The sequence below is a fragment of the Panulirus ornatus genome, chromosome 73 (assembly GCF_036320965.1).
Source record: "Panulirus ornatus isolate Po-2019 chromosome 73, ASM3632096v1, whole genome shotgun sequence".
Lineage (NCBI taxonomy): Eukaryota > Metazoa > Arthropoda > Malacostraca > Decapoda > Palinuridae > Panulirus > Panulirus ornatus.
In genome coordinates, this window is record NC_092296.1 from 9,245,114 (window position 1) to 9,270,113 (window position 25,000).

The following is a 25,000-nucleotide window of genomic DNA, read 5'->3' on the forward strand; positions in this document are numbered from 1 at the left end:
GGTCGTGGAGTGTCGGAGTCGTGGAGTGTCGGGGTCGTGGAGTGGCTGGGTTGTAGGAGTGGCTGGGCTGTGGAGTGGCTGGGTTGTGGAGTGGAGTGGCGGGGTCGTGGAGTGTCGGGGTCGTGGGAGTGGCTGGGTCGTGGGAGTGGCTAGGTCGTGGAGTGGCGGGGTCGTGGAGTGGCTGGGTCGTGGAGTGTCGGGGTCGTGGGAGTGGCTGGGTTGTGGAGTGGCTAGGTCGTGGAGTGGCGGGGTCGTGGAGTGGCTGGGTCGTGGAGTGGCTGGATCGTGGAGTGGCTGGGTCGTGGAGTGGCTGGGCACTGGGGCAAGGTCGACAAGTTTGAGCGTTCCAACTCGACCACACCTTACTGTCCCTCCCTAACACTCCGAGATGGTGACACGCATGACCTCTCCCATGACCCGCAGTGGACCCTGTGCAGTCGGAGGGGCACGGCCCCACATTGCATAGTGAGGAGGGGACGTGGGGTCTTGGAACTGATCATCTCTAACACCTGATGAAGGTGTTGAGAGATCATTTGGTTGGTGGTTGAAGTGACGTTGACAGGCCTTAATGACACCTCTGGTGGTTGACAGGCCTTAATGACACCCCCTGGGCAGTTGACAGGCCTTAATGACACCCCCTGGGCAGTTGACAGGCCTTAATGACACCCCCTGGGCAGTTGACAGGCCTTAATGATACCCCCTGGCAGTTGACAGGCCTTAATGATACCCCCTGGCAGTTGACAGGCCTTAATGATACCCCCTAGCAGTTGACAGGCCTTAATGACACCCCCTGGGCAGTTGACAGGCCTTAATGACACCCCCTGGGCAGTTGACAGTTGACAGGCCTTAATGACATCCCCTGGGCAGTTGACAGGCCTTAATGACACCCCCTGGGCAGTTGACAGGCCTTAATGACACCCCCTGGGCAGTTGACAGTTGACAGGCCTTAATGACATCCCCTGGGCAGTTGACAGGCCTTAATGACCCCGTGGCAGTTGACAGGCCTTAATCCCATCCAACCATCCAATCAACCAACCAACCATGGAAAGGGGTCTTTTCGCTCATCAGGACTGGTGGTGTGTAGTTGAATGATTCCCGATGAAATAAAAAACTTTTTATCTCTAGATTTGATAAAGGTAAATAATGAAGTTAAAAAGAATGAAGTAATCGGCAGAATAGTATATGACTCGGACAAACGCGGTAAAATAACCCCAGCGTATACTGCTTTCAACATTCACCAGATGTGAGGAATTGTGTGTGTGTGTGTGTGTGTGTGTGTGTGTGTGTGTGTGTATACGAGGCTGAAATTCGATTGATATAATTCATTTTTGCTTTGAAGAGATTTGAATTGACTACACTATAAACCATTTAAGTGAGAATAAAAGTATTTCAGAATAAAGTTGTTGCAACAAAGTTCTAAGGCCATTTTGGAATATCTACCTCAATGGTAGTGAGAATTAGATTATCATAATTACGTACTTTCAGAGGTTTATATATAGACAGGAGATGAGAATGGTGTAATCGCAGTCTTTGGGGTGGAGTTAAGAGATCTATAATAGTCTGCTCCCGTGCCACAACAGTGGGAGGCAAAGTCCCAGAAGTTTGTTCCGAATTCCAAGTTTGTGACATTACGTTAACTTGGGGGGGTCGGTGTTTGGGTTAAGGGTGGAGAAGAGGGAGAGGAGGAAGAGGAGGAGGAGGAAGAGGAGGAAAATCGCCAACACACCCTCCCTCATCCCCCATTACATCATTCGTCAGTGACCTATTTTTCCCCCTCTCCCTCACTCTTGGGTCCTCCGTTCTCGGCGTCGGGCGAAAGAATACCCACAGGGTAAATTCCACTTTCAAGTTCCCCCGTGTGGGTTTTTCTCCTTCACCTCCAACATTGTCTGGGAGAAGCGGGTAAAAGCGGGACGTGTGTGTGTGTGTGTGTGTGTGTGTGTGTGTGTGTGTGTGTGTGTGTGTGTGTGTGCCCCGCCCGCCCTCATCATCTCTCCATTGGCCGTGATTTAGTGCTTGGGTTGCAAGAACCACCACTCCGGTATCTGATCTAGGCTACATCATATAATTGGATTCCTCTGTCCCATGACTTCGTGAAGCTGCCATGAAAGTTATCGTGCCACAGTTTCATCACAGATAGGAATTCCATGAAAGATTATTTGGCATATATATATATATATATATATATATATATATATATATATATATATATATATATATATCATCCCTGGGGATAGGGGAGAAAGAATACTTCCCACGTATTCCCTGCGTGTCGTAGAAGGCAACTAAAAGGGGAGGGAGCGGGGGGCTGGAAATCCTCCCCTCTCATTATTTTTTTTTAATTTTCCAAAAGAAGGAACAGAGAAGGGGGCCAGGTGAGGATATTCCCTCAAAGGCCCAGTTCTCTGTTCTTAACGCTACCTCGCTAAAGCGGGAAATGGCGAATAGTTTGAAAGAAATATATATATATATATATATATATATATATATATATATATATATATATATATATATATATATATATATATATATATATATAAGAACCCTATCGGTAATGTGACAGTAGCTAGGCAAAGATACAGGATCCAACGCAACGTTACAGAGATATCTTTCTTTCATACTATTCGCCATTTCCCGCGTTAGCAAGGTAGCGTTAAGAACAGAGGGCTGGACCTTTGAGGGAATATCCTCACCTGGACCCCTTCTCTGTTCCTTCTTTTGGAAAATAAAAAAAAAAAAAAATGAGAGGGGAGGATTTCCAGCCCTCCCCCCCGCTCCCTTCCCTTTTAGTCGCCTTCTACGACACGCAGGGAATACGTGGGAAGTATTTTTTCTCCCTTATCCCCAGGGATATCACTCACAGAGATATATACTCCAAAAAAAAAAAAGAAACCCAAATGTCTGCCTATGACGCAGAAGTCGTGTTGAACACCCAACTTACCTGTGCATCTTTCGACCGCGCCAGTTTCCTTCGGTCCAAGAGTGCTTTTAGGTCTCGCAAATTGCCCTTCTCCACCGAGTCGTGGACCAGGTCAATCTTGGACTGTGGAGAAGAGAAGGGGACACGTGAGAGAGGAGACAGAAACCCTAATAAACAATAGATATGATTTAGATGTATAGATCCGTTTTCTGTACCAACAAAGCTCTAAAAAAGAAAAAGAAATATGGATGCTCTGTCTAAGATACCATAGATATGATTTAGATGTATAGATCCGTTTTCTGTTCCCACAAAGCTCTAAAAAAGAAAAATAGATGCTTTGTCTAAGATACCATAGATATGATTTAGATGTATAGATCCGTTTTCTGTTCGCAACTCAGATGTGTAGATCTGTTTTCTGTAAACTACAAGCTCTGAAGATAATAAGAGATGGTTGTGTTGTGTTGTAAACTACAAGCTCTGAAGATAATAAGATATGGTTGTGTGTTGTAAACTACAAGCTCTGAAGATAATAAGATATGGTTGTGTGTGTTGTAAACTACAAGCTCTGAAGATAATAAGAGATGGTTGTGTGCGTTGTAAACTACAAGCTCTGAAGATAATAAGAGATGGTTGTGTTGTGTTGTAAACTACAAGCTCTGAAGATAATAAGATATGGTTGTGTGTGTTGTAAACTACAAGCTCTGAAGATAATAAGAGATGGTTGTGTTGTGTTGTAAACTACAAGCTCTGAAGATAATAAGATATGGTTGTGTGTGTTGTAAACTACAAGCTCTGAAGATAATAAGAGATGGTTGTGTGCGTTGTAAACTACAAGCTCTGAAGATAATAAGATATGGTTGTGTGTGTTGTAAACTACAAGCTCTGAAGATAATAAGAGATGGTTGTGTGTGTGTTGTAAACTACAAGCTCTGAAGATAATAAGAGATGGTTGTGTTGTGTTGTAAACTACAAGCTCTGAAGATAATAAGAGATGGTTGTGTTGTGTTGTAAACTACAAGCTCTGAAGATAATAAGATATGGTTGTGTGTGTTGTAAACTACAAGCTCTGAAGATAATAAGAGATGGTTGTGTGTGTGTTGTAACTCATCAGACCTGAAGAAGGAAGGTCTGGGTTGCATATGACGAGTCGGGCTTTCTTGAACACCTGGGAGCACGACGGTACGACCACCCCTGATCACGACGGTACGACCACCCCTGAGCACGGCGGTACGACCACCCCTGAGCACGACGGTACGACCAACCCTGAGCACGACGGTACGACCACCCCTGAGCACGACGGTACGACCACCCCTGATCACGACGGTACGACCACCCCTGAGCACGGCGGTACGACCACCCCTGAGCACGACGGTACGACCACCCCTGAGCACGACGGTACGACCACCCCTGAGCACCGCGGTACGACCACCCCTGAGCACGGCGGTACGACCACCCCCGAGCACGACGGTACGACCACCCCTGATCACGACGGTACGACCACCCCTGAGCACGGCGGTACGACCACCCCTGAGCACGACGGTACGACCAACCCTGAGCACGACGGTACGACCACCCCTGAGCACGACGGTACGACCACCCCTGAGCACGGCGGTACGACCACCCCTGAGCACGACGGTACGACCACCCCTGAGCACGACGGTACGACCACCCCTGAGCACCGCGGTACGACCACCCCTGAGCACGGCGGTACGACCACCCCCGAGCACGACGGTACGACCACCCCTGATCACGACGGTACGACCACCCCTGAGCACCGCGGTACGACCACACCTGAGCACGATGGTACGACCACCCCTGGGCACGACGGTACGACCACCCCTGAGCACGACGGTACGACCACCCCTGAGCACGACGGGACGACCACCCCTGAGCACAGCGGTACGACCACCCCTGAGCACGATGGTACGACCACCCCTGGGCACGACGGTACGACCACCCCTGAGCACCGCGGTACGACCACCCCTGAGCACCGCGGTACGACCACACCTGAGCACGATGGTACGACCACCCCCGAGCACGACGGTACGACCACCCCTGAGCACGGCGGTACGACCACCCCTGAGCACGACGGTACGACTACCCTTGAGCACGACGGTACGACCACCCCTGAGCACGGCGGTACGACCACCCCTAAGCAAGACGGTACGACCAACCCTGAGCACGACGGTACGACCACCCGGCCCTCAAAGGTCATACGTCAAAGGTTACCCTTTTTGGTCGTGACCTTATGCTCAAGGGGTCGTGCCATCCCGCTCAAGGGTCATGCTGTCGTGCCCAAGGGTCGCACAGTCGTACGCGAGGAACGTATCTATTCCTTGGAGACGCACCGTTGGCCCTATTGTCTCTCTGGTCGATATATGTGGGAACTACTGGTTGTCAAGGACACCAGTACATGAAACACCGGACTACTGGAACTGTAAATGTTTAAGTTTGTGGCTTGTACGCGTGCGCGCACATGTCTGTGTGTGTGTGTGTGTGTGTGTGTGTGTGTTTTACGGGATGAGTGTTTTACAGTCGTGTTGCTCCGTCTCATACGTGTATGTGTATGTACCATGTCTTTATCCTTATAGGTGCGTGCGCACAGGCTCGCACGCACACATCGGCCTAAGTCAGGCACCATATACTCGACCCAGCCTGGACGGAAGGATGAGCACCTGGGTTGGATGTGTGTATGTATATAAACAGCGTAACTCTCGCCCCGCACTTGTATGAAGCAATTTAAAAAAAAAAAAATCTTGCGTACGAGTTGGTTGATGTGTGTGTGTGTGTGTGTGTGTGTGTGTGTGTGTGTGTGTGTGTGTGTGTGTCTCCTTCAGGACGCTGGTTGGCTGACTCACTAGTATACACCTTTGGTCTCCTCTCCCCCCTCCCCCCCTCCCAGGGATCGATAATATGACATTTGTGGTACGAACTACTGGCTCGCCATTCCTCCCCCCCCCCCCCTGCTCAAGTTGTGACGTGTTAAGTTCGAGTCATGGAGCACGAGAGAGAGAGAGAGAGAGAGAGAGAGAGAGAGAGAGAGAGAGAGAGAGAGAGAGAGAGAGAGAGAGAGAGAGTGTGCAAAGAACTTGCCACCATATTTGGCCTTTTTGGAGCTAAGCGCGTAGTGTTCACTGCAGAAAGGGAAACAAACAAAAGGAAAAATTAACAATCCAAAAGGAGAAAAAGAAAAAAAAATGTGATGAGCATGAAACGCAAAACGAATTATGAACAAGGAAAGAAAATTGATATTCTATGTTTTAAGCTGAGCAGACATGAAAAGGGGGCAAATGAAATGACCATATAGGCGCACACATCTCCCATTGCCTCCCCAGGAACTAGGGCGAAGGTAATGATGACTTAAAGAAGCAAAGGTTGTGATATTCCGAAATTCTTTCAAAAGATACCATGTCTCGGGGCGAAGATGTATTAAGACGCAGATCATAAATTGTGTGTGTGTGTGTGTGTGTCCTGCCATTACCTTGAGTACTGCCTGTAACATGTATCAATATTGTGAGAAACAACACGAGAGCTGCACCTTGCTACATCCATCCTACCTGGGACTAACTGTGTCGCGGGGTCTGTTTGACAGGTGTTGTTTACATTTACAACCGCCGCTCGCGCGGTGCAAGCGACCACCACAGGACGCTCGGGGAGGGAAGGAGGGGTTGTTGATGTCTAGTTGTAGATGGCTTGTTTTACGCCGAGCGTATACTTCCTGGGGGTTTAACTCTTGACATGGCTGGCTGCGTCTTCCCTCCCTCCCTCTCCTTCGTAAGTCGTCTGTGGTGTACATTCTCACTCGACTCCACCCACACTCCTCCTCGCGTGTCGCTCACAACCCTGACCTCGCTCTCTGGATCGAGCTGTTGAGTTCGTAGTCCAAGAGCAGCAATAACGGGCTCGCGGTAATGAACTGTAGATAGGTATTCGTTGACTAGAAACCCTACCCAGCTCGTGTGGCTTTTTCAACCTCGGCTCAAGGCTGGCCTCCCAGCTCAGTTGCTTCTCACCCTCAGCTCAAGGTTGGCCTCCCAGCTCGCCTGCTTCTCACCCTCAGCTCAAGGCTGGCCTCCCAGGTCTCCTGCTTCTCACCCTCAGCTCAAGGCTGGCCTCCCAGCTCACCTGCTTTACACCCTCAGCTCAAGGCTGGCCTCCCAGCTCGCCTGCTTCACACCCTCGGCTCAAGGCTGGCCTCCCAGCTCGCCTGCTCCTCACCCTCAGCTCAAGGCTGGCCTCCCAGCTCGCCTGCTTCACATCCTCAGCTCAAGGCTGGCCTCCTAATAAGCTCCCAAACCTTTTAACCTAACCTAGCTTAACTATATACCTAACCTAACCTAACCTAGCTTAACTATGACCTACCCAAACCTTAACCTACCTAACACCTAACTATGCCTAACCTAACCTAACCTAGCTTAACTATGACTTGACCTAAGCTAAGCTAACCTAGTTTAACTATGACCTGACCTAACCTAACCTAACTAGCTAACTAGACTAACTAAGCTAACCTAGCTTAACTATGACCTAACCTAAGCTAACCTAGCTTAACTATGACCTAACAACTAACCTAACCTAACCTAGCTTAACTTGACCTACCTAACCTAACCTAACCTAGCTTAACCATGACCTAACTTAACCTAACTTAGCTTAACTATGACCTAACCAAACCTAACCTAACCTAACCTAACTATGACCTAACCTAACCTAACCTAGCTTAACTATGACTTGACCTAAGCTAAGCTAACCTAGTTTAACTATGACCTGACCTAACCTAACCTAACTTAGCTTAACTATGACCTAACCTAAGCTAACCTAGCTTAACTATGACCTAACCTAAGCTAACCTAGCTTAACTATGACCTAACCTAACCTAACCTAACCTAGCTTAACTATGACCTGACCTAACCTAACCTAACCTAGCTTAACCATGACCTAACTTAACCTAACTTAGCTTAACTATGACCTAACCTAACCTAACCTAACCTAACCTAGCTTAACTATGACCTAACCTAGCTTAACTATGACCCAACCTAGCTGTTATGACCTGACCTAATCCCTGACCTAACCTAGCTCTGACCTAGCTATCCTTGACGTAAGTTACTCCTGACCTAACTTAATCCTGACGTAACATGTCCTAGACCAAAGCTAAACTCTTCCAGCCTGACCTCAATTCAAACTCGAAGGGGATAACTCCGGCAAATGACATCCCTCTGTACGGTGGGGTTTACAGGAGACAATTGTACTGTCGCGTTCCCACACGCACATCGCACGAACACTGACGCACGACCCGACCATAATGTATTTACGACGATTGCGTAAGTTGAATACACCCAGCCACAAGAATGGAATACAATTCGTGTATTTCATGGCCATCAGCGAAAGCTTCTTTAGTGTACCAGATGCATGATGACATTATTCAAAATGCCATTCGTCTCATATATATTTTTTTTTTAATGAATATATCTACTGCTGGATATATGGTTATCGGATTAACTTGGGCACCTTAGCGTATCAGAAGACGAGAGAGAGAGAGAGAGAGAGAGAGAGAGAGAGAGAGAGAGAGAGAGAGAGAGAGAGAGAGAGAGAGAGAGAGAGAGGACTGCGCATGCGCTGTGCGGTCACTGCTGCGAAATGGTCCTGTTCGTTACCAGCGAATTATCCAAAATCATTCATGGATTATCGTGTTGTGTTGATAAGCAAAGGGATTACTGGCTAAAGTAAGACAAAAAAAAAAAAAAGTAATCACTTGGTACACGTAGATGGGATTACCTTGTCTTTATGCTAAGTGGGATTAATTAGTTGGTTGAAGGTAGGATTACATTAGGTGTATTGGATTACACGAATACATCGTGGTTGGGATTACCGTGCCTTCGTTGTAAGTAGGATTGATCCTAGTTCATTGTAGGTGAGATGATGGTATGTCCACTGGATTAAGGAAGGATTACACTAAGTGTAGCGAAGGCTGGATTAAGGAAGGATTACATTAAGTGTAGCGAAGGCTGGATTAAGGAAGGATTACATTAAGTGTAGCGAAGGCTGGATTAAGGAGGGATTACACTAAATGTAGCGAAGGCTGGATTAAGGAGGGATTACACTAAGTGTAGCGAAGGCTGGATTAAGGAGGGATTACACTAAGTGTAGCGAAGGCTGGATTAAGGAAGGATTACACTAAGTGTAGCGAAGGCGGGATTAAGGAGGGATTACACTAAGTGTAGCGAAGGCTGGATTAAGGAAGGATTACACTAAGTGTAGCGAAGGCTGGATTAAGGAGGGATTACACTAAGTGTAGCGAAGGCTGGATTAAGGAAGGATTACACTAAGTGTAGCGAAGGCTGGATTAAGGAGGGATTACACTAAGTGTAGCGAAGGCTGGATTAAGGAAGGATTACACTAAGTGTAGTGAAGGCTGGATTAAGGAAGGATTACACTAAGTGTAGCGAAGGCTGGATTAAGGAAGGATTACACTAAGTGTAGCGAAGACTGGATTAAGGAAGAATTACACTAAGTGTAGCGAAGGCTGGATTAAGGAGGGATTACACTAAGTGTAGCGAAGACGGGATTAAGGAAGGATTACACTAAGTGTAGCGAAGGCTGGATTAAGGAGGGATTACACTAAGTGTAGCGAAAGCTGAATTGGGAGGGATTACACTAAGTGTAGCGAAGGCGGGATTAAGGAGGGATTACACTAAGTGTAGTGAAGACGGGATTAAGGAAGGATTACACTAAGTGTAGCGAAGGCGGGATTAAGGAGGGATTACACTAAGTGTAGTGAAGACGGGATTAAGGAAGGATTACACTAAGTGTAGCGAAGGCTGGATTAAGGAGGGATTACACTAAGTGTAGCGAAAGCTGAATTGAGGAGGGATTACACTAAGTGTAGTGAAGGCGGGATTAAGGAGGGATTACACTAAGTGTAGTGAAGACGGGATTAAGGAGGGATTACACTAAGTGTAGCGAAGGCGGGATTAAGGAGGGATTACACTAAGTGTAGTGAAGACGGGATTAAGGAAGGATTACACTAAGTGTAGCGAAGGCGGGATTAAGGAGGGATTACACTAAGTGTAGTGAAGACGGGATTAAGGAAGGATTACACTAAGTGTAGCGAAGGCTGGATTAAGGAGGGATTACACTAAGTGTAGCGAAGGCTGGATTAAGGAGGGATTACACTAAGTGTAGCGAAAGCTGAATTAATGAGGGATTACACTAAGTGTAGTGAAGGCGGGATTAAGGAAGGATTACACTAAGTGTAGCGAAGGCGGGATTAAGGAGGGATTACACTAAGTGTAGCGAAAGCTGAATTAAGGAGGGATTACACTAAGTGTAGTGAAGGCGGGATTAAGGAGGGATTACACTAAGTGTAGTGAAGGCTGGATTAAGGCAGGATTACACTAAGTTTAGCTAAGGCTGGATTAAGGCAGGATTGCACTAAGTGTAGCGAAGGCTGGATTAAGGAGGGATTACACTAAGTGTAGCGAAAGCTGAATTAAGGAGGGATTACACTAAGTGTAGTGAAGGCGGGATTAAGGAGGGATTACACTAAGTGTAGCAAAAGCTGAATTAAGGGGGATTACACTAAGTGTAGCGAAGGCGGGATTAAGCAAGGATTAAACTAAGTGCAGTGAAGGCGGGATTAAGGAGGGATTACACTAAGTGTAGCGAAGGCGGGATTAAGGAAGATTACACTAAGTGCAGCGAAGGCGGGATTAAGAAAGGATCACACTAAGTGTAGCGAAGGCGGGATTAAGGAAGATTACACTAAGTGCAGTGAAGGCGGGATTAAGCAAGGATTACACTAAGTGCAGTGAAGGCGGGATTAAGGAAGGATTACACTAAATGTGGCGAAGGCGGGATTAAGGAAGGATTACACTAAGTGTAGTGAAGGCTGGATTAAGGAAGGATTACACTAAGTGTAGCGAAGGAGGGATTTAGGAGGGATTACACTAAGTGTAGTGAAGGCGGGATTAAGGAGGGATTACACTAAGTGTAGTGAAGGCGGGATTAAGGAGGGATTACACTAAGTGTAGCGAAAGCTGAATTAAGGAGGGATTACACTAAGTGTAGTGAAGGCGGGATTAAGGAGGGATTACACTAAGTGTAGTGAAGGCTGGATTAAGGAGGGATTACACTAAGTGTAGCGAAGGCTGGATTAAGGAAGGATTACACTAAGTGTAGCGAAGGCGGGATTAAGGAGGGATTACACTAAGTGTAGCGAAGGCTGGATTAAGGAAGGATTACACTAAGTGTAGCGAAGGCTGGATTAAGGAGGGATTACACTAAGTGTAGCGAAGGCTGGATTAAGGAAGGATTACACTAAGTGTAGCGAAGGCTGGATTAAGGAGGGATTACACTAAGTGTAGCGAAGGCTGGATTAAGGAGGGATTACACTAAGTGTAGTGAAGGCGGGATTAAGGAAGGATCACACTAAGTGCAGTGAAGGCGGGATTAAGGAAGGATTACACTAAGTGTAGCGAAGGCTGGATTAAGGAAGGATTACACTAAGTGTAGTGAAGGCTGGATTAAGAAAGGATTACACTAAGTGCAGTGAAGACGGGATTAAGGAAGAATTACACTAAGTGTAGTGAAGGCTGGATCAAGGAAGGATTACACTAAGTGTAGCGAAGGCTTTCTGGTCTCTCTCTCTCTCTCTCTCTCTCTCTCTCTCTCTCTCTCTCTCTCTCTCTCTCTCTCTCTCACTGTGCCGCACTCATAGAAAACGAACGTGGCGTTAAATATCTGGCGATAAGATCCTGGCCACGTCCCACGCATTACAGCGTGCGGCCGCTTGCTCCGTGTGCCAAACGGATATTGCGCTCCTGGCCACGTCCCACGCATTACAGCGTGCGGCCGTTTGCTCCGTGTGCCAAACGGGTATATTACGCTCGATGAAGACATTCTTTTTTTTTTTCCCCTATGCGTGTCCCTGACCCAGATCACAGGATATGAAATTTAATTGTCTCTTCAGTTATTTACTAGGGGGGAGGGGAGGGAGGGGGGGGGGGGTTTAAAAAAAAGAAGCGACTGAAGTATTGTCATGGTAATTCCAGCCTTCATTTACGTGAATTATATCCTTTTATTTAATCTATACTTTGACGCATGTGACCTTGACCTAAATACAAAGGTGTAAGTATATATATATATATATATATATATATATATATATATATATATATATATATATATATATATATATATATATATATATATATATATTATTTTATTCATTTATTATTTTGCTTTGTCGCTGTCTCCCGCGTTTGCGAGGTAGCGCAAGGAAACAGACGAAAGAAATGGCCCATATATATATATTAATTTTCCAAAAGAGGGAACAGAGAAGGGGCCCAGGTGAGGATACTCCCTCAAGGGCCTAGTCCTCTGTTCTCAACGCTACCTCGCTAATGCGGTAAATGGCGAATAGTATGAAAGAAAGAATATATATATATATATATATATATATATATATATATATATATATACACGACACTTTCATCTATGATTATTAGCTTTATACTAGACAAGAGAGAGAGAGAAAAAAAAGGGGTAATCTTAGTTATATCTACAACATTTGGCGCGATGGCGGTACATTAAATGCCTCGCTGAGTTCTCAAAGAAAATGGTTTTGTCGTAGTTTCCACTGCTGGCCTTCTCCACCGGAGACACCCTGTGTTGCTTTTTTTTTTTTTTTTCCCTCCCCTGTGTGATTTAAAGCACTGGGGGAATGTGCTTTCCCGTCGCGAATATCGACTACTGTGGTGGATGTCTCGTGGTGCATGATGATGTATAAAGGAAAGAGAGAGAGAGAGAGAGAGAGAGAGAGAGAGAGAGAGAGAGAGAGAGAGAGAGAGAGAGAGAGAGACTCCATGAATGAAGAAGGACATGGATATACAATGGTGATGAAGGCCTGCCAGTGTGAAGGACAGTGTCGATGGTCCGAGATGTGTTGAGAGCAGGGTAGTGTGTACGATGAAGTGACTGCGGGTTAAGACAGCGAAGGGGATGTGAGGACAGCGTCGCAAGACACGGCATGACCTCGTCCACGTAGAGGAGAGGACACGAGGAGGACAGTTCAAGGTCCGCTGAGGACTACTGTATGACAGGAGAGGACACAGTCATGGGACATAGGCATTCGTAAACCACCCCTAGCGGAGTGACTCCTAGGGACATCGTAGGACAGGCGGAGAGGACTGAGCTACTCACCATATACGAAGGGACGGTCTTGAGGAAGTTTCTAACCCTCTGATCCGTGGCATGTTGGTTGATCAACTTGGTGCCTTGGCCCAGCAACACCACGTTTTCTAAGGCTTCGACGTCCGCGGCGCGTATGTACTCGCGGATCTTGGCGGTCGCTGGGCCCGTGTCGTCATTCAGGGCTGCGGGGGGGGGGGAGAGAAGGCACGAGTGACAGCGAGAGTAAATGGTGAGTAAAACATGACAAAAGGGTGAGTAGATAAAGTGAGTACCCTGTCTGAAACCGAGTAATGGATAGTACGGTGATTACAGGGGATGGATGGTATGGCTCGAAAAGAAGTGATGATTAATACGAAGGATGCTCGCTAGAAGTGTTGAGTAATACGAAGGATGCTCGCTAGAGTGATGAGTAATACGAAGGATGCTCGCTAGAAGTGATGAGTAATACGAAGGATGCTCGCTAGAAGTGATGAGTAATACGAAGGATGCTCGCTAGGAGTGATGAGTAATACGAAGGATGCTCGCTAAAAGTGATGAGTAATACGAAGGATGCTCGCTAGAAGTGATGAGTAATATGAAGGATGCTCGCTAGAAGTGATGAGTAATACGAAGGATGCTCGCTAGAAGTGTTGAGTAATACGAAGGATGCTCGCTAGAAGTGATGAGTAATACGAAGGATGCTCGCTAAAAGTGATGAGTAATACGAAGGGTGCTCGCTAGAAGTGATGAGTAATACGAAGGATGCTCGCTAGAAGTGATGAGTAATACGAAGGATGCTCGCTAGAAGTGATGAGTAATACGAAGGATGCTCGCTAGAAGTGATGAGTAATACGAAGGATGCTCGCTAGAAGTGATGAGTAATACGAAGGATGCTCGCTAGAAGTGATGAGTAATACGAAGGATGCTCGCTAGAAGTGATGGGTAATACGAAGGATGCTCGCTAGAAGTGATGAGTAATACGAAGGATGCTCGTTAGAAGTGGTGAGTAATACGAAGGATGCTCGCTAGAAGTGATGAGTAATTCGAAGGATGCTCGCTAGAAGTGATGAGTAATTCGAAGGATGCTCGCTAGAAGTGATGAGTAATACGAAGGATGCTCGCTAGAAGTGATGAGTAATACGAAGGATGCTCGCTAGAAGTGATGAGTAATACGAAGGATGCTCGCTAGAAGTGATGAGTAATACGAAGGATGCTCGCTAGAAGTGATGAGTAATACGAAGGATGCTCGCTAGAAGTGATGGGTAATACGAAGGATGCTCGCTAGAAGTGATGAGTAATACGAAGGATGCTCGTTAGAAGTGGTGAGTAATACGAAGGATGCTCGCTAGAAGTGATGAGTAATTCGAAGGATGCTCGCTAGAAGTGATGAGTAATTCGAAGGATGCTCGCTAGAAGTGATGAGTAATACGAAGGATGCTCGCTAGAAGTGATGAGTAATACGAAGGATGCTCGCTAGAAGTGATGAGTAATACGAAGGATGCTCGCTAGAAGTGATGAGTAATACGAAGGATGCTCGCTAGAAGTGATGAGTAATACGAAGGATGCTCGCTAGAAGTGATGGGTAATACGAAGGATGCTCGCTAGAAGTGATGAGTAATACGAAGGATGCTCGCTAGAAGTGATGGGTAATACGAAGGATGCTCGCTAGAAGTGATGAGTAACAGATAGATAATGTCCTTGGTAGACCGTTATGAATCATGAGTGCCTTTCACAATCCTCACTGAATGAGTAAAGCCTACCAGAAAAAATTCTCTCTCTCTCTCTCTCTCTCTCTCTCTCTCTCTCTCTCTCTCTCTCTCTCTCTCTCTCTCTCTCTCTCTCTAAAAGAGAGAGCTGGTTGTCTGGGCCTTAGGCCTGGTCTTTCAGGCAGGTGATTAAGGTCAACCTACATCCACCCAATGAAATATCTTTAATCACTTTTCTCGTATAAAGATACCTCTTTTAACAGCACATACAGCCTTGCAATATATATATTATTATATTTTTTCTTTTTTCATTTTGCTTTGTCTCTGTCTCCCGCATTTGCGAGGTAGCGCAAGGAAACAGAAGAAAGAAATGGCCCAACCCACCCCCATACACATGTATATACACACACGTCCACACACGCAAATATACATACCTATACATCTCAATGTACACACATATATACACACACAGACACATACATATATACCCATGCACACAATTCACACTGTCTGCCTTTATTCATTTCCATCGCCACCTCGCCACACATGGAATACCATCCCCCTCCCCCCTCATGTGTGCGAGGTAGCGCTAGGAAAAGATAACAAGGGCCCCATTCGTTCACACTCAGTCTCCAGCTGTCATGCAATAATGTCCGAAACCACAGCTCCCTTTCCACATCCAGGCCCCACACAACTTTCCATGGTTTACCCCAGACGCTTCACATGCCCTGATTCAATCCACTGACAGCACGTCAACCCCGGTATACCACATCGATCCAATTCACTCTATTCCTTGCCCGCCTTTCACCCTCCTGCATGTTCAGGCCCCGATCACTCAAAATCTTTTTCATTCCATCTTTCCACCTCCAATTTGGTCTCCCACTTCTCCTCGTTCCCTCCACCTCCGACACATATATCCTCTTGGTCAATCTTTCCTCACTCATTCTCTCCATGTCCCCAAACCATTTCAAAACACCCTCTTCTGCTCTCTCAACCACGCGCTTTTTATTTCCACACATCTCTCTTACCCTTGCATTACTTACTCGATCAAACCACCTCACACCACACATTGTCCTCAAACATCTCATTTCCAGCACATCCACCCTCCTGCGCACAACTCTTTCCATAGCCCACGCCTCGCAACCATACAACATTGTTGGAACCACTATTCCTTCAAACATACCCATTTTTACTTTCCGAGATAATGTTCTCGACTTCCACACATTCTTCAATGTTCCCAGGATTTTCGCCCCCTCCCCCACCCTATGATTCACTTCCACTTCCATGGTTCCATCCGCTGCCAGATCCACTCCCAGATATCTAAAACACTTTACTTCCTCCAGTTTTTCTCCATTCAAACTTATATATATATATATATATATATATATATATATATATATATATATATATATATATATATATATATATATATATATATATACATTCCTATGAGTCCACGGGGAAAATGAAACACGAAAAGTTCCCAAGTGCACTTTCGTGTAATAATCACATCATCAGGGGAGACACAAGAGAAGAATATAACAGTCAGTTGATACACATCGAAGAGACGAAGCTAGGACGTCCTAGCTTCGTCTCTTCGATGTATATCAACTGACTGTTATATTCCTCTCTTGTGTCTCCCCTGATGTGAATATTACACGAAAGTGCACTTGGGAACTTTTCGTGTTTCATTTTCCCCGTGGACTCATAGGAATATCTTGATCACGCGCAAAATTGTGATCCTTTCCAATATATATATATATATATATATATATATATATATATATATATATATATATATATATATATATATATATATATATATATGTATATATATATATTACACATATGGCTGAATAATTAGATATGTTAATTGAACAATATAAATTAACAGAAAAAAAAAATCTGAATGGTAAACATGTCAGATAATATAGTAAGGGTAATTTCCAATTATCAGTTTATCATATCGTCACGTATAATCATACAGCCATTATAAACACTCAGCTGATGAGGAACCATTTAAATGTCTACCGAAAAAAAAAAAATCAGACAATATATAAGAGTAGAAAACCCTTAATTCACTTTCTGTCCCAGTAATTATATACAATTACGGATAATTAGTCTGATGGTCTTGTCCCAGGGTGTATAATCACTTTGATGATATTGTCTTTGGGTGTATGATTATTCCTTAAACTGTTTGAGTATCCTTGAGGCTATGTGTTAATTGCCTAGGGTTAAGTCTTGTGTATGTGAATGTCGCTAAGAGATGATGGAGTTGAATATATTTGTTTAAGATTCTCCTATGTTAATATAGACGGCACGGCTGACTGAATGCTCTAACACACACACACACACAAACACACACACACACACACATTATGTATGTGACGCCAGCGAATACCATAAGCCCTTTGAGTTTGTATTTAAGATTCTCCTATGTTAATATAGACGACACGGCTGACTGAATGCTCTAACACACACACACACACACACACACACACACACACACACACACACGTTATGTATGTGACGTCAGCGAATACCATAAGCGATTGGAGTTTGTATTTAAGAATGACCAGATCCGCCACATCGAGTTGCGTGACTGTGTCCGAACATCGCTAGCGGCTCTGAACGAACACTCACATTAGCTGGCCACAGCGGCAGCTGCTGTGTCCGATTCGACGGAAAAGGAGACGTGTAAAGTTTGGATGTATAGCAGAGCGCGGCTTCGTAGAACGGGGTTAGCATTATAATGTCCGCGAGGAGTTCTTACGCCTCTCTCTCTCTCTCTCTCTCTCTCTCTCTCTCTCTCTCTCTCTCTCTCTCTCTTCTCTCTCTCTCTCTCTCGCTCTCTTTCTCTTTCTCTTTTCATCTTCTTAGCGCCACTTATTCGATTTCTCGCAGCCGCTCGTCCTCCTCTCCCACCCTTCCACTTACCTCTCACCTCTCGCCACCCGCCTCCCCTCCCAGTGTGCTCTCCCACCCTCACCCTCACTCTGTCTCCTGATGATGAAAAATGCAATATTGATTTCTAACGGCGTTTGGCAAGTATCGAGCGCGCGCGCACGCGTGGACACCACACCAGACCAGACCAGACCAGAAGTCTCTCCCTCCAAGAGCGTATCCATCGGTCAGACCCGCACCTGAGTGGAGCGCACGCAGCCTTAAAGCCCCCTCGTAGTTGCTGGTGCTTGGGGTAGTTGTAGAATGGTTGGGTCGTTAGGCAAAACACCAACCACTACCACCTCCTCCTCCTCCTGCGCTGGTGGCGGTGAGCCCGTCCGTTTGACACAAGGCCAAAACCGACCGTTCTCGAATGAACGCGAAGCAATTCATGATGATCTCTGTCTCGCGCGATGTAATTGTTGTTCTTCATCGAGAACAGATGGTGGGGAAGATGTTATTGTTGTTCTTCATCGAGAACAGATGGTGGGGAAGATGTTATTGTTGTTCTTCATCGAGAACAGATGGTTGGGAAGATGTTATTGTTGTTCTTCATCGAGAACAGATGGTGGGGAAGATGTTATTGTTGTTCTTCATCGAGAACAGATGGTGGGGAAGATGTTATTGTTGTTCTTCATCGAGAACAGATGGTGGGGAAGATGTTATTGTTGTTCTTCATCGAGAACAGATGGTGGGGAAGATGTTATTGTTGTACTTCATCGAGAACAGATGGTGGGGAAGATGTTATTGTTGTTCTTCATCGAGAACAGATGGTGGGGAAGATGTTATTGTTGTTCTTCATCGAGAACAGATGGTGGGGAAGATGTTATTGTTGTTCTTCATCGAGAACAGATGGTGGGGGTTGTGGGTGGTGTTATCAGCGAGCCATGACTGACGTATTTACATTCGAACTTGACTGTGCATAGCAAACTGTTAGCGTGATGGCCGAAGTCGCTGTCTAGTGCAAAGTTGCCAATGATTAAAAGGAGATTAATGTCATTCCTCCTTTTTTTTTGGTTTTCATCTTGATAAAGTTACATCCGCCGGAAATGGATGGTGTAGGTCGGGTTTCTTCACAGTGGAATGAAACCAATCGTTCCACTTGTGACCATTTTGAAAGTAATATTGGAGAAAGGTGTGTGGTGTTTTGGCGCCGAATGATATAATGCGACCGTGATCGTAATGTAATTCAAAACTCGACCGTAATGTAATTCAAAAGATGTACATCCAAGCTAGAGTCGTGATTACAGAGAAGAAATTACGACCATGTAATCATATAAACCAGGCGAAAACTTGGAATATTTAATTAGAAAAAAGGCATTTTTGATTTCATATGCACACGTAATTACACTATCAAGTAGATATCATTTTTTTTTAGAATAAAGTTGACTTTGAAGAAAGTTAAGAGTAAATGTGAATAAGAGCAAGGTTATTAGGTACAGTAGGGTTGAGGGTCAAATCAATTGGGAGGTGAGTTTGAATGGAGAAAAACTGGAGGAAGTGAAGTGTTTTAGATATCTGGGAGTGGATCTGGCAGCGGATGGAACCATGGAAGCGGAAGTGGATCATAGGGTGGGGGAGGGGGCGAAAATTCTGGGAGCCTTGAAGAATGTGTGGAAGTCGAGAACATTATCTCGGAAAGCAAAAATGGGTATGTTTGAAGGAATAGTGGTTCCAACAATGTTGTATGGTTGCGAGGCGTGGGCTATGGATAGAGTTGTGCGCAGGAGGATGGATGTGCTGGAAATGAGATGTTTGAGGACAATGTGTGGTGTGATGTGGTTTGATCGAGTAAGTAACGTAAGGGTAAGAGAGATGTGTGGAAATAAAAAGAGCGTGGTTGAGAGAGAAGAGGGTGTTTTGAAATGGTTTGGGCACATGGAGAGAATGAGTGAGGAAAGATTGACCAAGAGGATATATGTGTCGGAGGTGGAGGGAACGAGGAGAAGAGGCAGACCAAATTGGAGGTGGAAAGATGGAGTGAAAAAGATTTTGTGTGATCGGGGCCTGAACATGCAGGAGGGTGAAAGGAGGGCAAGGAATAGAGTGAATTGGATCGATGTGGTATACCGGGGTTGACGTGCTGTCAGTGGATTGAATCGGGGCATGTGAAGCGTCTGGGGTAAACCATGGAAAGCTGTGTAGGTATGTATATTTGCGTGTGTGGACGTATGTATATACATGTGTATGGGGTGGGTTGGGCCATTTCTTTCGTCTGTTTCCTTGCGCTACCTCGCAAACGCGGGAGACAGCGACAAAGCAAAAAAAAAAAAAAAAAAAATATATATATATATATATATATATATATATATATATATATATATATATATATATATATATATATATATATATATATATATATAATTACCGAAATTCAAAACTAATATGTGTCTGTCGTTCAAACTTCGGCCATATATCGGAAATTATAACCACACACTTGTACAAGTAAACCTTATATAGTCATATATGTTCTAAGTAACTTATATAAACATGACACTGAACAAGAACACTTTCGCCCACGCTTTCCGAACAAGGTTGGTGACGTCACAAGAGGAGGGCGGCCTGACCCTGACCTTGGGTGACACAAACTTGTCATAGAAGGTCAATACTTGCCCCCTCCCTTCACCTCAAGGTGAGGAGGGTCACAACCTACATTCACTTAGTCACCATCCCTGGCTGTCAGTAACCCATTAGGCCGGACCGTCTTACGCAAAGGACACACGGATATAACCAGCAGACATCCCCCCACCCTCCAGATATAACCAGCAGATCCCCCACCCCAGACATAACCAGCAGACACCCCCCATATAACACAGCAGACCACCTCCACCCCAGATATAACCAGCAGACACCCCTCATATGACCAGCAGACCCCCTCCACCCCAGATATAACCAGCAGACATCCCCCCGATATAACCAGCAGACACCACACCCCATATAACCAGCAGACACCACACCCCCATATAACCAGCAGTCCCCCCACCACCCCAGATATAACTAGCAGACACCACCCCCCCATATAACCAGCAGACCCCCACCCCAGATATAACCAGAAGACATCCCCCATATAACCAGCAGACACACCCCACCCCAGATATAACCAGAAGACACCCCCCATATAACCAGCAGACACACCCCACCCCAGATATAACCAGAAGACACCCCCCATATAACCAGCAGACACACCCCACCCCAGATATAACCAGAAGACACCCCCCATATAACCAGCAGACACCCCCCACCCCAGATATAACCAGCAGACACCCCCATATAACCAGCAGACCCCCACCCCAGATATAACCAGCAGACATCCCCCATATATAACCAGCAGACACCCCCAACCCCAGATATAACCAGCAGACACCCCCCCCAGATATAACCAACAGACCACCACCCTCAGATACAATCACCAAACCTTCAGATATAACCAGCAGACCCTCGGATATGTCATATTCCCCCAATTATAACCAATACAATCCAAAATATGATCACCTAACCCCCAGATATAACCCGCAGAGCCCAGGATATACACGTCACATCCCCCTCCCCGATTATAACCACTCAGAACCCCCGATATAACTCGTAACCCAGTCAGACTGACGGAGATATATCCAGGAGACCCAGGTCCCCAGAGAGAGAGAGAGCCAGATCAAGCCAGCAGAGCCCCATATATACGTACCCAACCTTCAGATACAGCGAGACAAAACCAGCAGACTCCAAGTGAGTATAACCAGCAGATTCCCTGGGTATAATGTCCAGATATGATACAGTATAATGACCTGGGGGGAAATACTAGAGGACAAGAGAGCAAAGAGGGAGAAGTACGGAGGAGGAACAATACACAGAGAACCTGCCAGGAGCAATATTCCTGTGTATCGCCTGAGAGTAGAACGAAGAGAGAGCAATATTCTTCAGTGTATCGCCTGAGTGAACGAAGAAAGAACAATATTCCTCCGTGTATCGCCTGAGTGAATGAGGGAAGAGCAATATTCCTCCGTGTATCGCCAGAGTAAATGAAGAAAGAGCAATATTCTTCAGTGTATCGCCTGAGTGAATGAGGGAAGAGCAATATTCCTCCGTGTATCGCCTGAGTGAACGAAGGAAGGGCAATATAACTCCGTGTATCGCCTGAGTGAACGAAGAGAGAGCAATATTCTTCAGTGTATCGCCTGAGTGAACGAAGGAAGAGCAATATTCCTCCATGTATCGCCTGAGTGAACGAAGGAAGAGCAATATTCCTCCGTGTATCGCCTGAGTGAACGAGGGAAGAGCATTATTCCTCAGTGTATTGCCTGAGTGAACGAAGCAAGAGCAATATTCCCCAGTTTATCGCCTGAGTAAACGAAGGAAGAGCAATATTCCTCAGTGTATCGCCTGAGTGAACGAGGGAAGAGCAATATTCCTCCGTGTATCGCCTGAGTGAACGATGGAAGAGCAATATTCCTCCGTGTATCGCCTGAGTGAACGAAGAAAGAGCAATATCCCTCAGTGTTTTACCTGGTGTTAAGATTCTTAAGTGATATTCATAATTTGATATAGTCCGTCATCATATGGCAAATTATAGCGATAATGGAGCAGTGTGTGGGTAATTTGTGGCTAATTTCAATATTACGTAAGTAATTAACTGAGCCACAAGACTTGATGCAAGTCCTTAGAGTAAAGGTAATTACGGACGAGAGAAAGACTTGTTATGTCGGAGGTGGAAGTTGGAGCACTTAAGATAAAAGTTATGCTCAGTTTACTTGCAGGTGTGTTTGTATGAGAGAGAGAGAGAGAGAGAGAGAGAGAGAGAGAGAGAGAGAGAGAGAGAGAGAGAGAGAGAGAGAGAGAGAGAGAGAGAGAGAGAGAGAGAGAACGTATATATCAAGCCACCTACTGGGGCTTGCGACAAGATTATTGCCACGAGGCAAGGCTAGCGCGTAGCACTCACCGCTGACCTCTCCCTCACACCGCCGAGCTCTGGGACTCTTCTTCCCCAACACCTGTGCCACCGAACGAATCTCTTATCTTTTTCCCTCCTCCCAGTGGAAGGTATTCAAGTTGGTCGCAAACTCCAGCAAATACCATTCTTTTTTTTCATATTTCCGTGGATTATGTCACATATATATATATATATATATATATATATATATATATATATATATATATATATATATATATATATATATATATATCTTAAGAATATATGGTGTGGGAGGCAAGTTGTTAGAAGCAGTGAAAAGTTTTTATCGAGGATGTAAGGCATGTGTACGTGTAGGAAGAGAGGAAAGTGATTGGTTCTCAGTGAATGTAGGTTTGCGGCAGGGGTGTGTGATGTCTCCATGGTTGTTTAATTTGTTTATGGATGGGGTTGTTAGGGAGGTAAATGCAAGAGTTTTGGAAAGAGGGGCAAGTATGAAGTCTGTTGGGGATGAGAGAGCTTGGGAAGTGAGTCAGTTGTTGTTCGCTGATGATACAGCGCTGGTGGCTGATTCATGTGAGAAACTGCAGAAGCTGGTGACTGAGTTTGGTAAAGTGTGTGGAAGAAGAAAGTTAAGAGTAAATGTGAATAAGAGCAAGGTTATTAGGTACAGTAGGGGTGAGGGTCAAGTCAATTGGGAGGTGAGTTTGAATGGAGAAAAACTGGAGGAAGTGAAGTGTTTTAGATATCTGGGAGTGGATCTGTCAGCGGATGGAACCATGGAAGCGGAAGTGGATCATAGGGTGGGGGAGGGGGCGAAAATTTTGGGAGCCTTGAAAAATGTGTGGAAGTCGAGAACATTATCTCGGAAAGCAAAAATGGGTATGTTTGAAGGAATAGTGGTTCCAACAATGTTGTATGGTTGCGAGGCGTGGGCTATGGATAGAGATGTGCGCAGGAGGATGGATGTGCTGGAAATGAGATGTTTGAGGACAATGTGTGGTGTGAGGTGGTTTGATCGAGTAAGTAACGTAAGGGTAAGAGAGATGTGTGGAAATAAAAAGAGCGTGGTTGAGAGAGCAGAAGAGGGTGTTTTGAAATGGTTTGGGCACATGGAGAGAATGAGTGAGGAAAGATTGACCAAGAGGATATATGTGTCGGAGGTGGAGGGAACGAGGAGAAGAGGGAGACCAAATTGGAGGTGGAAAGATGGAGTGAAAAAGATTTTGTGTGATCGGGGCCTGAACATGCAGGAGGGTGAAAGGAGGGCAAGGAATAGAGTGAATTGGAGCGATGTGGTATACAGGGGTTGACGTGCTGTCAGTGGATTGAATCAAGGCATGTGAAGCGTCTGGGGTAAACCATGGAAGGCTGTGTAGGTATGTATATTTGCGTGTGTGGACGTATGTACATGTGTATGGGGGGGGGGGGTGGGGCCCATTTCTTTCGTCTGTTTCCTTGCGCTACCTCGCAAACGCGGGAGACAGCGACAAAGTAGGAAAAAAAAAAAAAAAAAAAAAAATATATATATATATATATATTTTTTTTTTTTTTTTTTTTATACTTTGTCGCTGTCTCCCGCGTTTGCGAGGTAGCGCAAGGAAACAGACGAAAGAAATGGCCCAACCCCCCCCCATACACATGTACATACACACGTCCACACACGTAAATATACATACCTACACAGCTTTCCATGGTTTACCCCAGACGCTTCACATGCCTTGATTCACTCCACTGACAGCACGTCAACCCCGGTATACCACATCGCTCCAATTCACTCTATTCCTTGCCCTCCTTTCACCCTCCTGCATGTTCAGGCCCCGATCACACAAAATCTTTTTCACTCCATCTTTCCACCTCCAATTTGGTCTCCCTCTTCTCCTCGTTCCCTCCACCTCCGACACATATATCCTCTTGGTCAATCTTTCCTCGCTCATTCTCTCCATGTGCCCAAACCACTTCAAAACACCCTCTTCTGCTCTCTCAACCACGCTCTTTTTATTTCCACACATCTCTCTTACCCTTACGTTACTCACTCGATCAAACCACCTCACACCACACATTGTCCTCAAACATCTCATTTCCAGCACATCCACCCTCCTGCGCACAACTCTATCCATAGCCCACGCCTCGCAACCATACAACATTGTTGGAACCATATATATATATATATATATATATATATATATATATATATATATATATATATATATATCAGGCCTGGCCTCAATGGATGCTTTCGTCCGTGGCCCAAGCCTCCCTCATCGACTTTAAAAAAAAGAGAAAATCGGACTTGATTCCTGCACTTGATATAAGCCCCCAGTGAACGTGGTATGTCAGAATCACCCGTGTCCTTCTCGGAGCTGGG

General features: G+C 45.5%; 1 protein-coding gene across 6 annotated transcripts in view; it reads right to left on the reverse strand.

Annotated features, from left to right (window-relative positions):
* LOC139748307 (uncharacterized) overlaps positions 1-25,000 on the reverse strand; it is a 107,934-nt gene that overhangs the window by 75,457 nt on the left and 7,477 nt on the right. For 5 of the 6 annotated variants that reach the window (XM_071661309.1, XM_071661308.1, XM_071661307.1 and 2 more), the window contains exons 3-4: positions 13,114-13,286; positions 2,942-3,043 (exon numbers count right to left, since the gene is read on the reverse strand). In XM_071661309.1, the coding sequence (XP_071517410.1) occupies positions 2,942-3,043; positions 13,114-13,286 (275 nt within the window). The remainder of the gene's footprint in view (positions 1-2,941; positions 3,044-13,113; positions 13,287-25,000) is intronic. The other variant, XM_071661310.1, reaches the window with a different exon arrangement.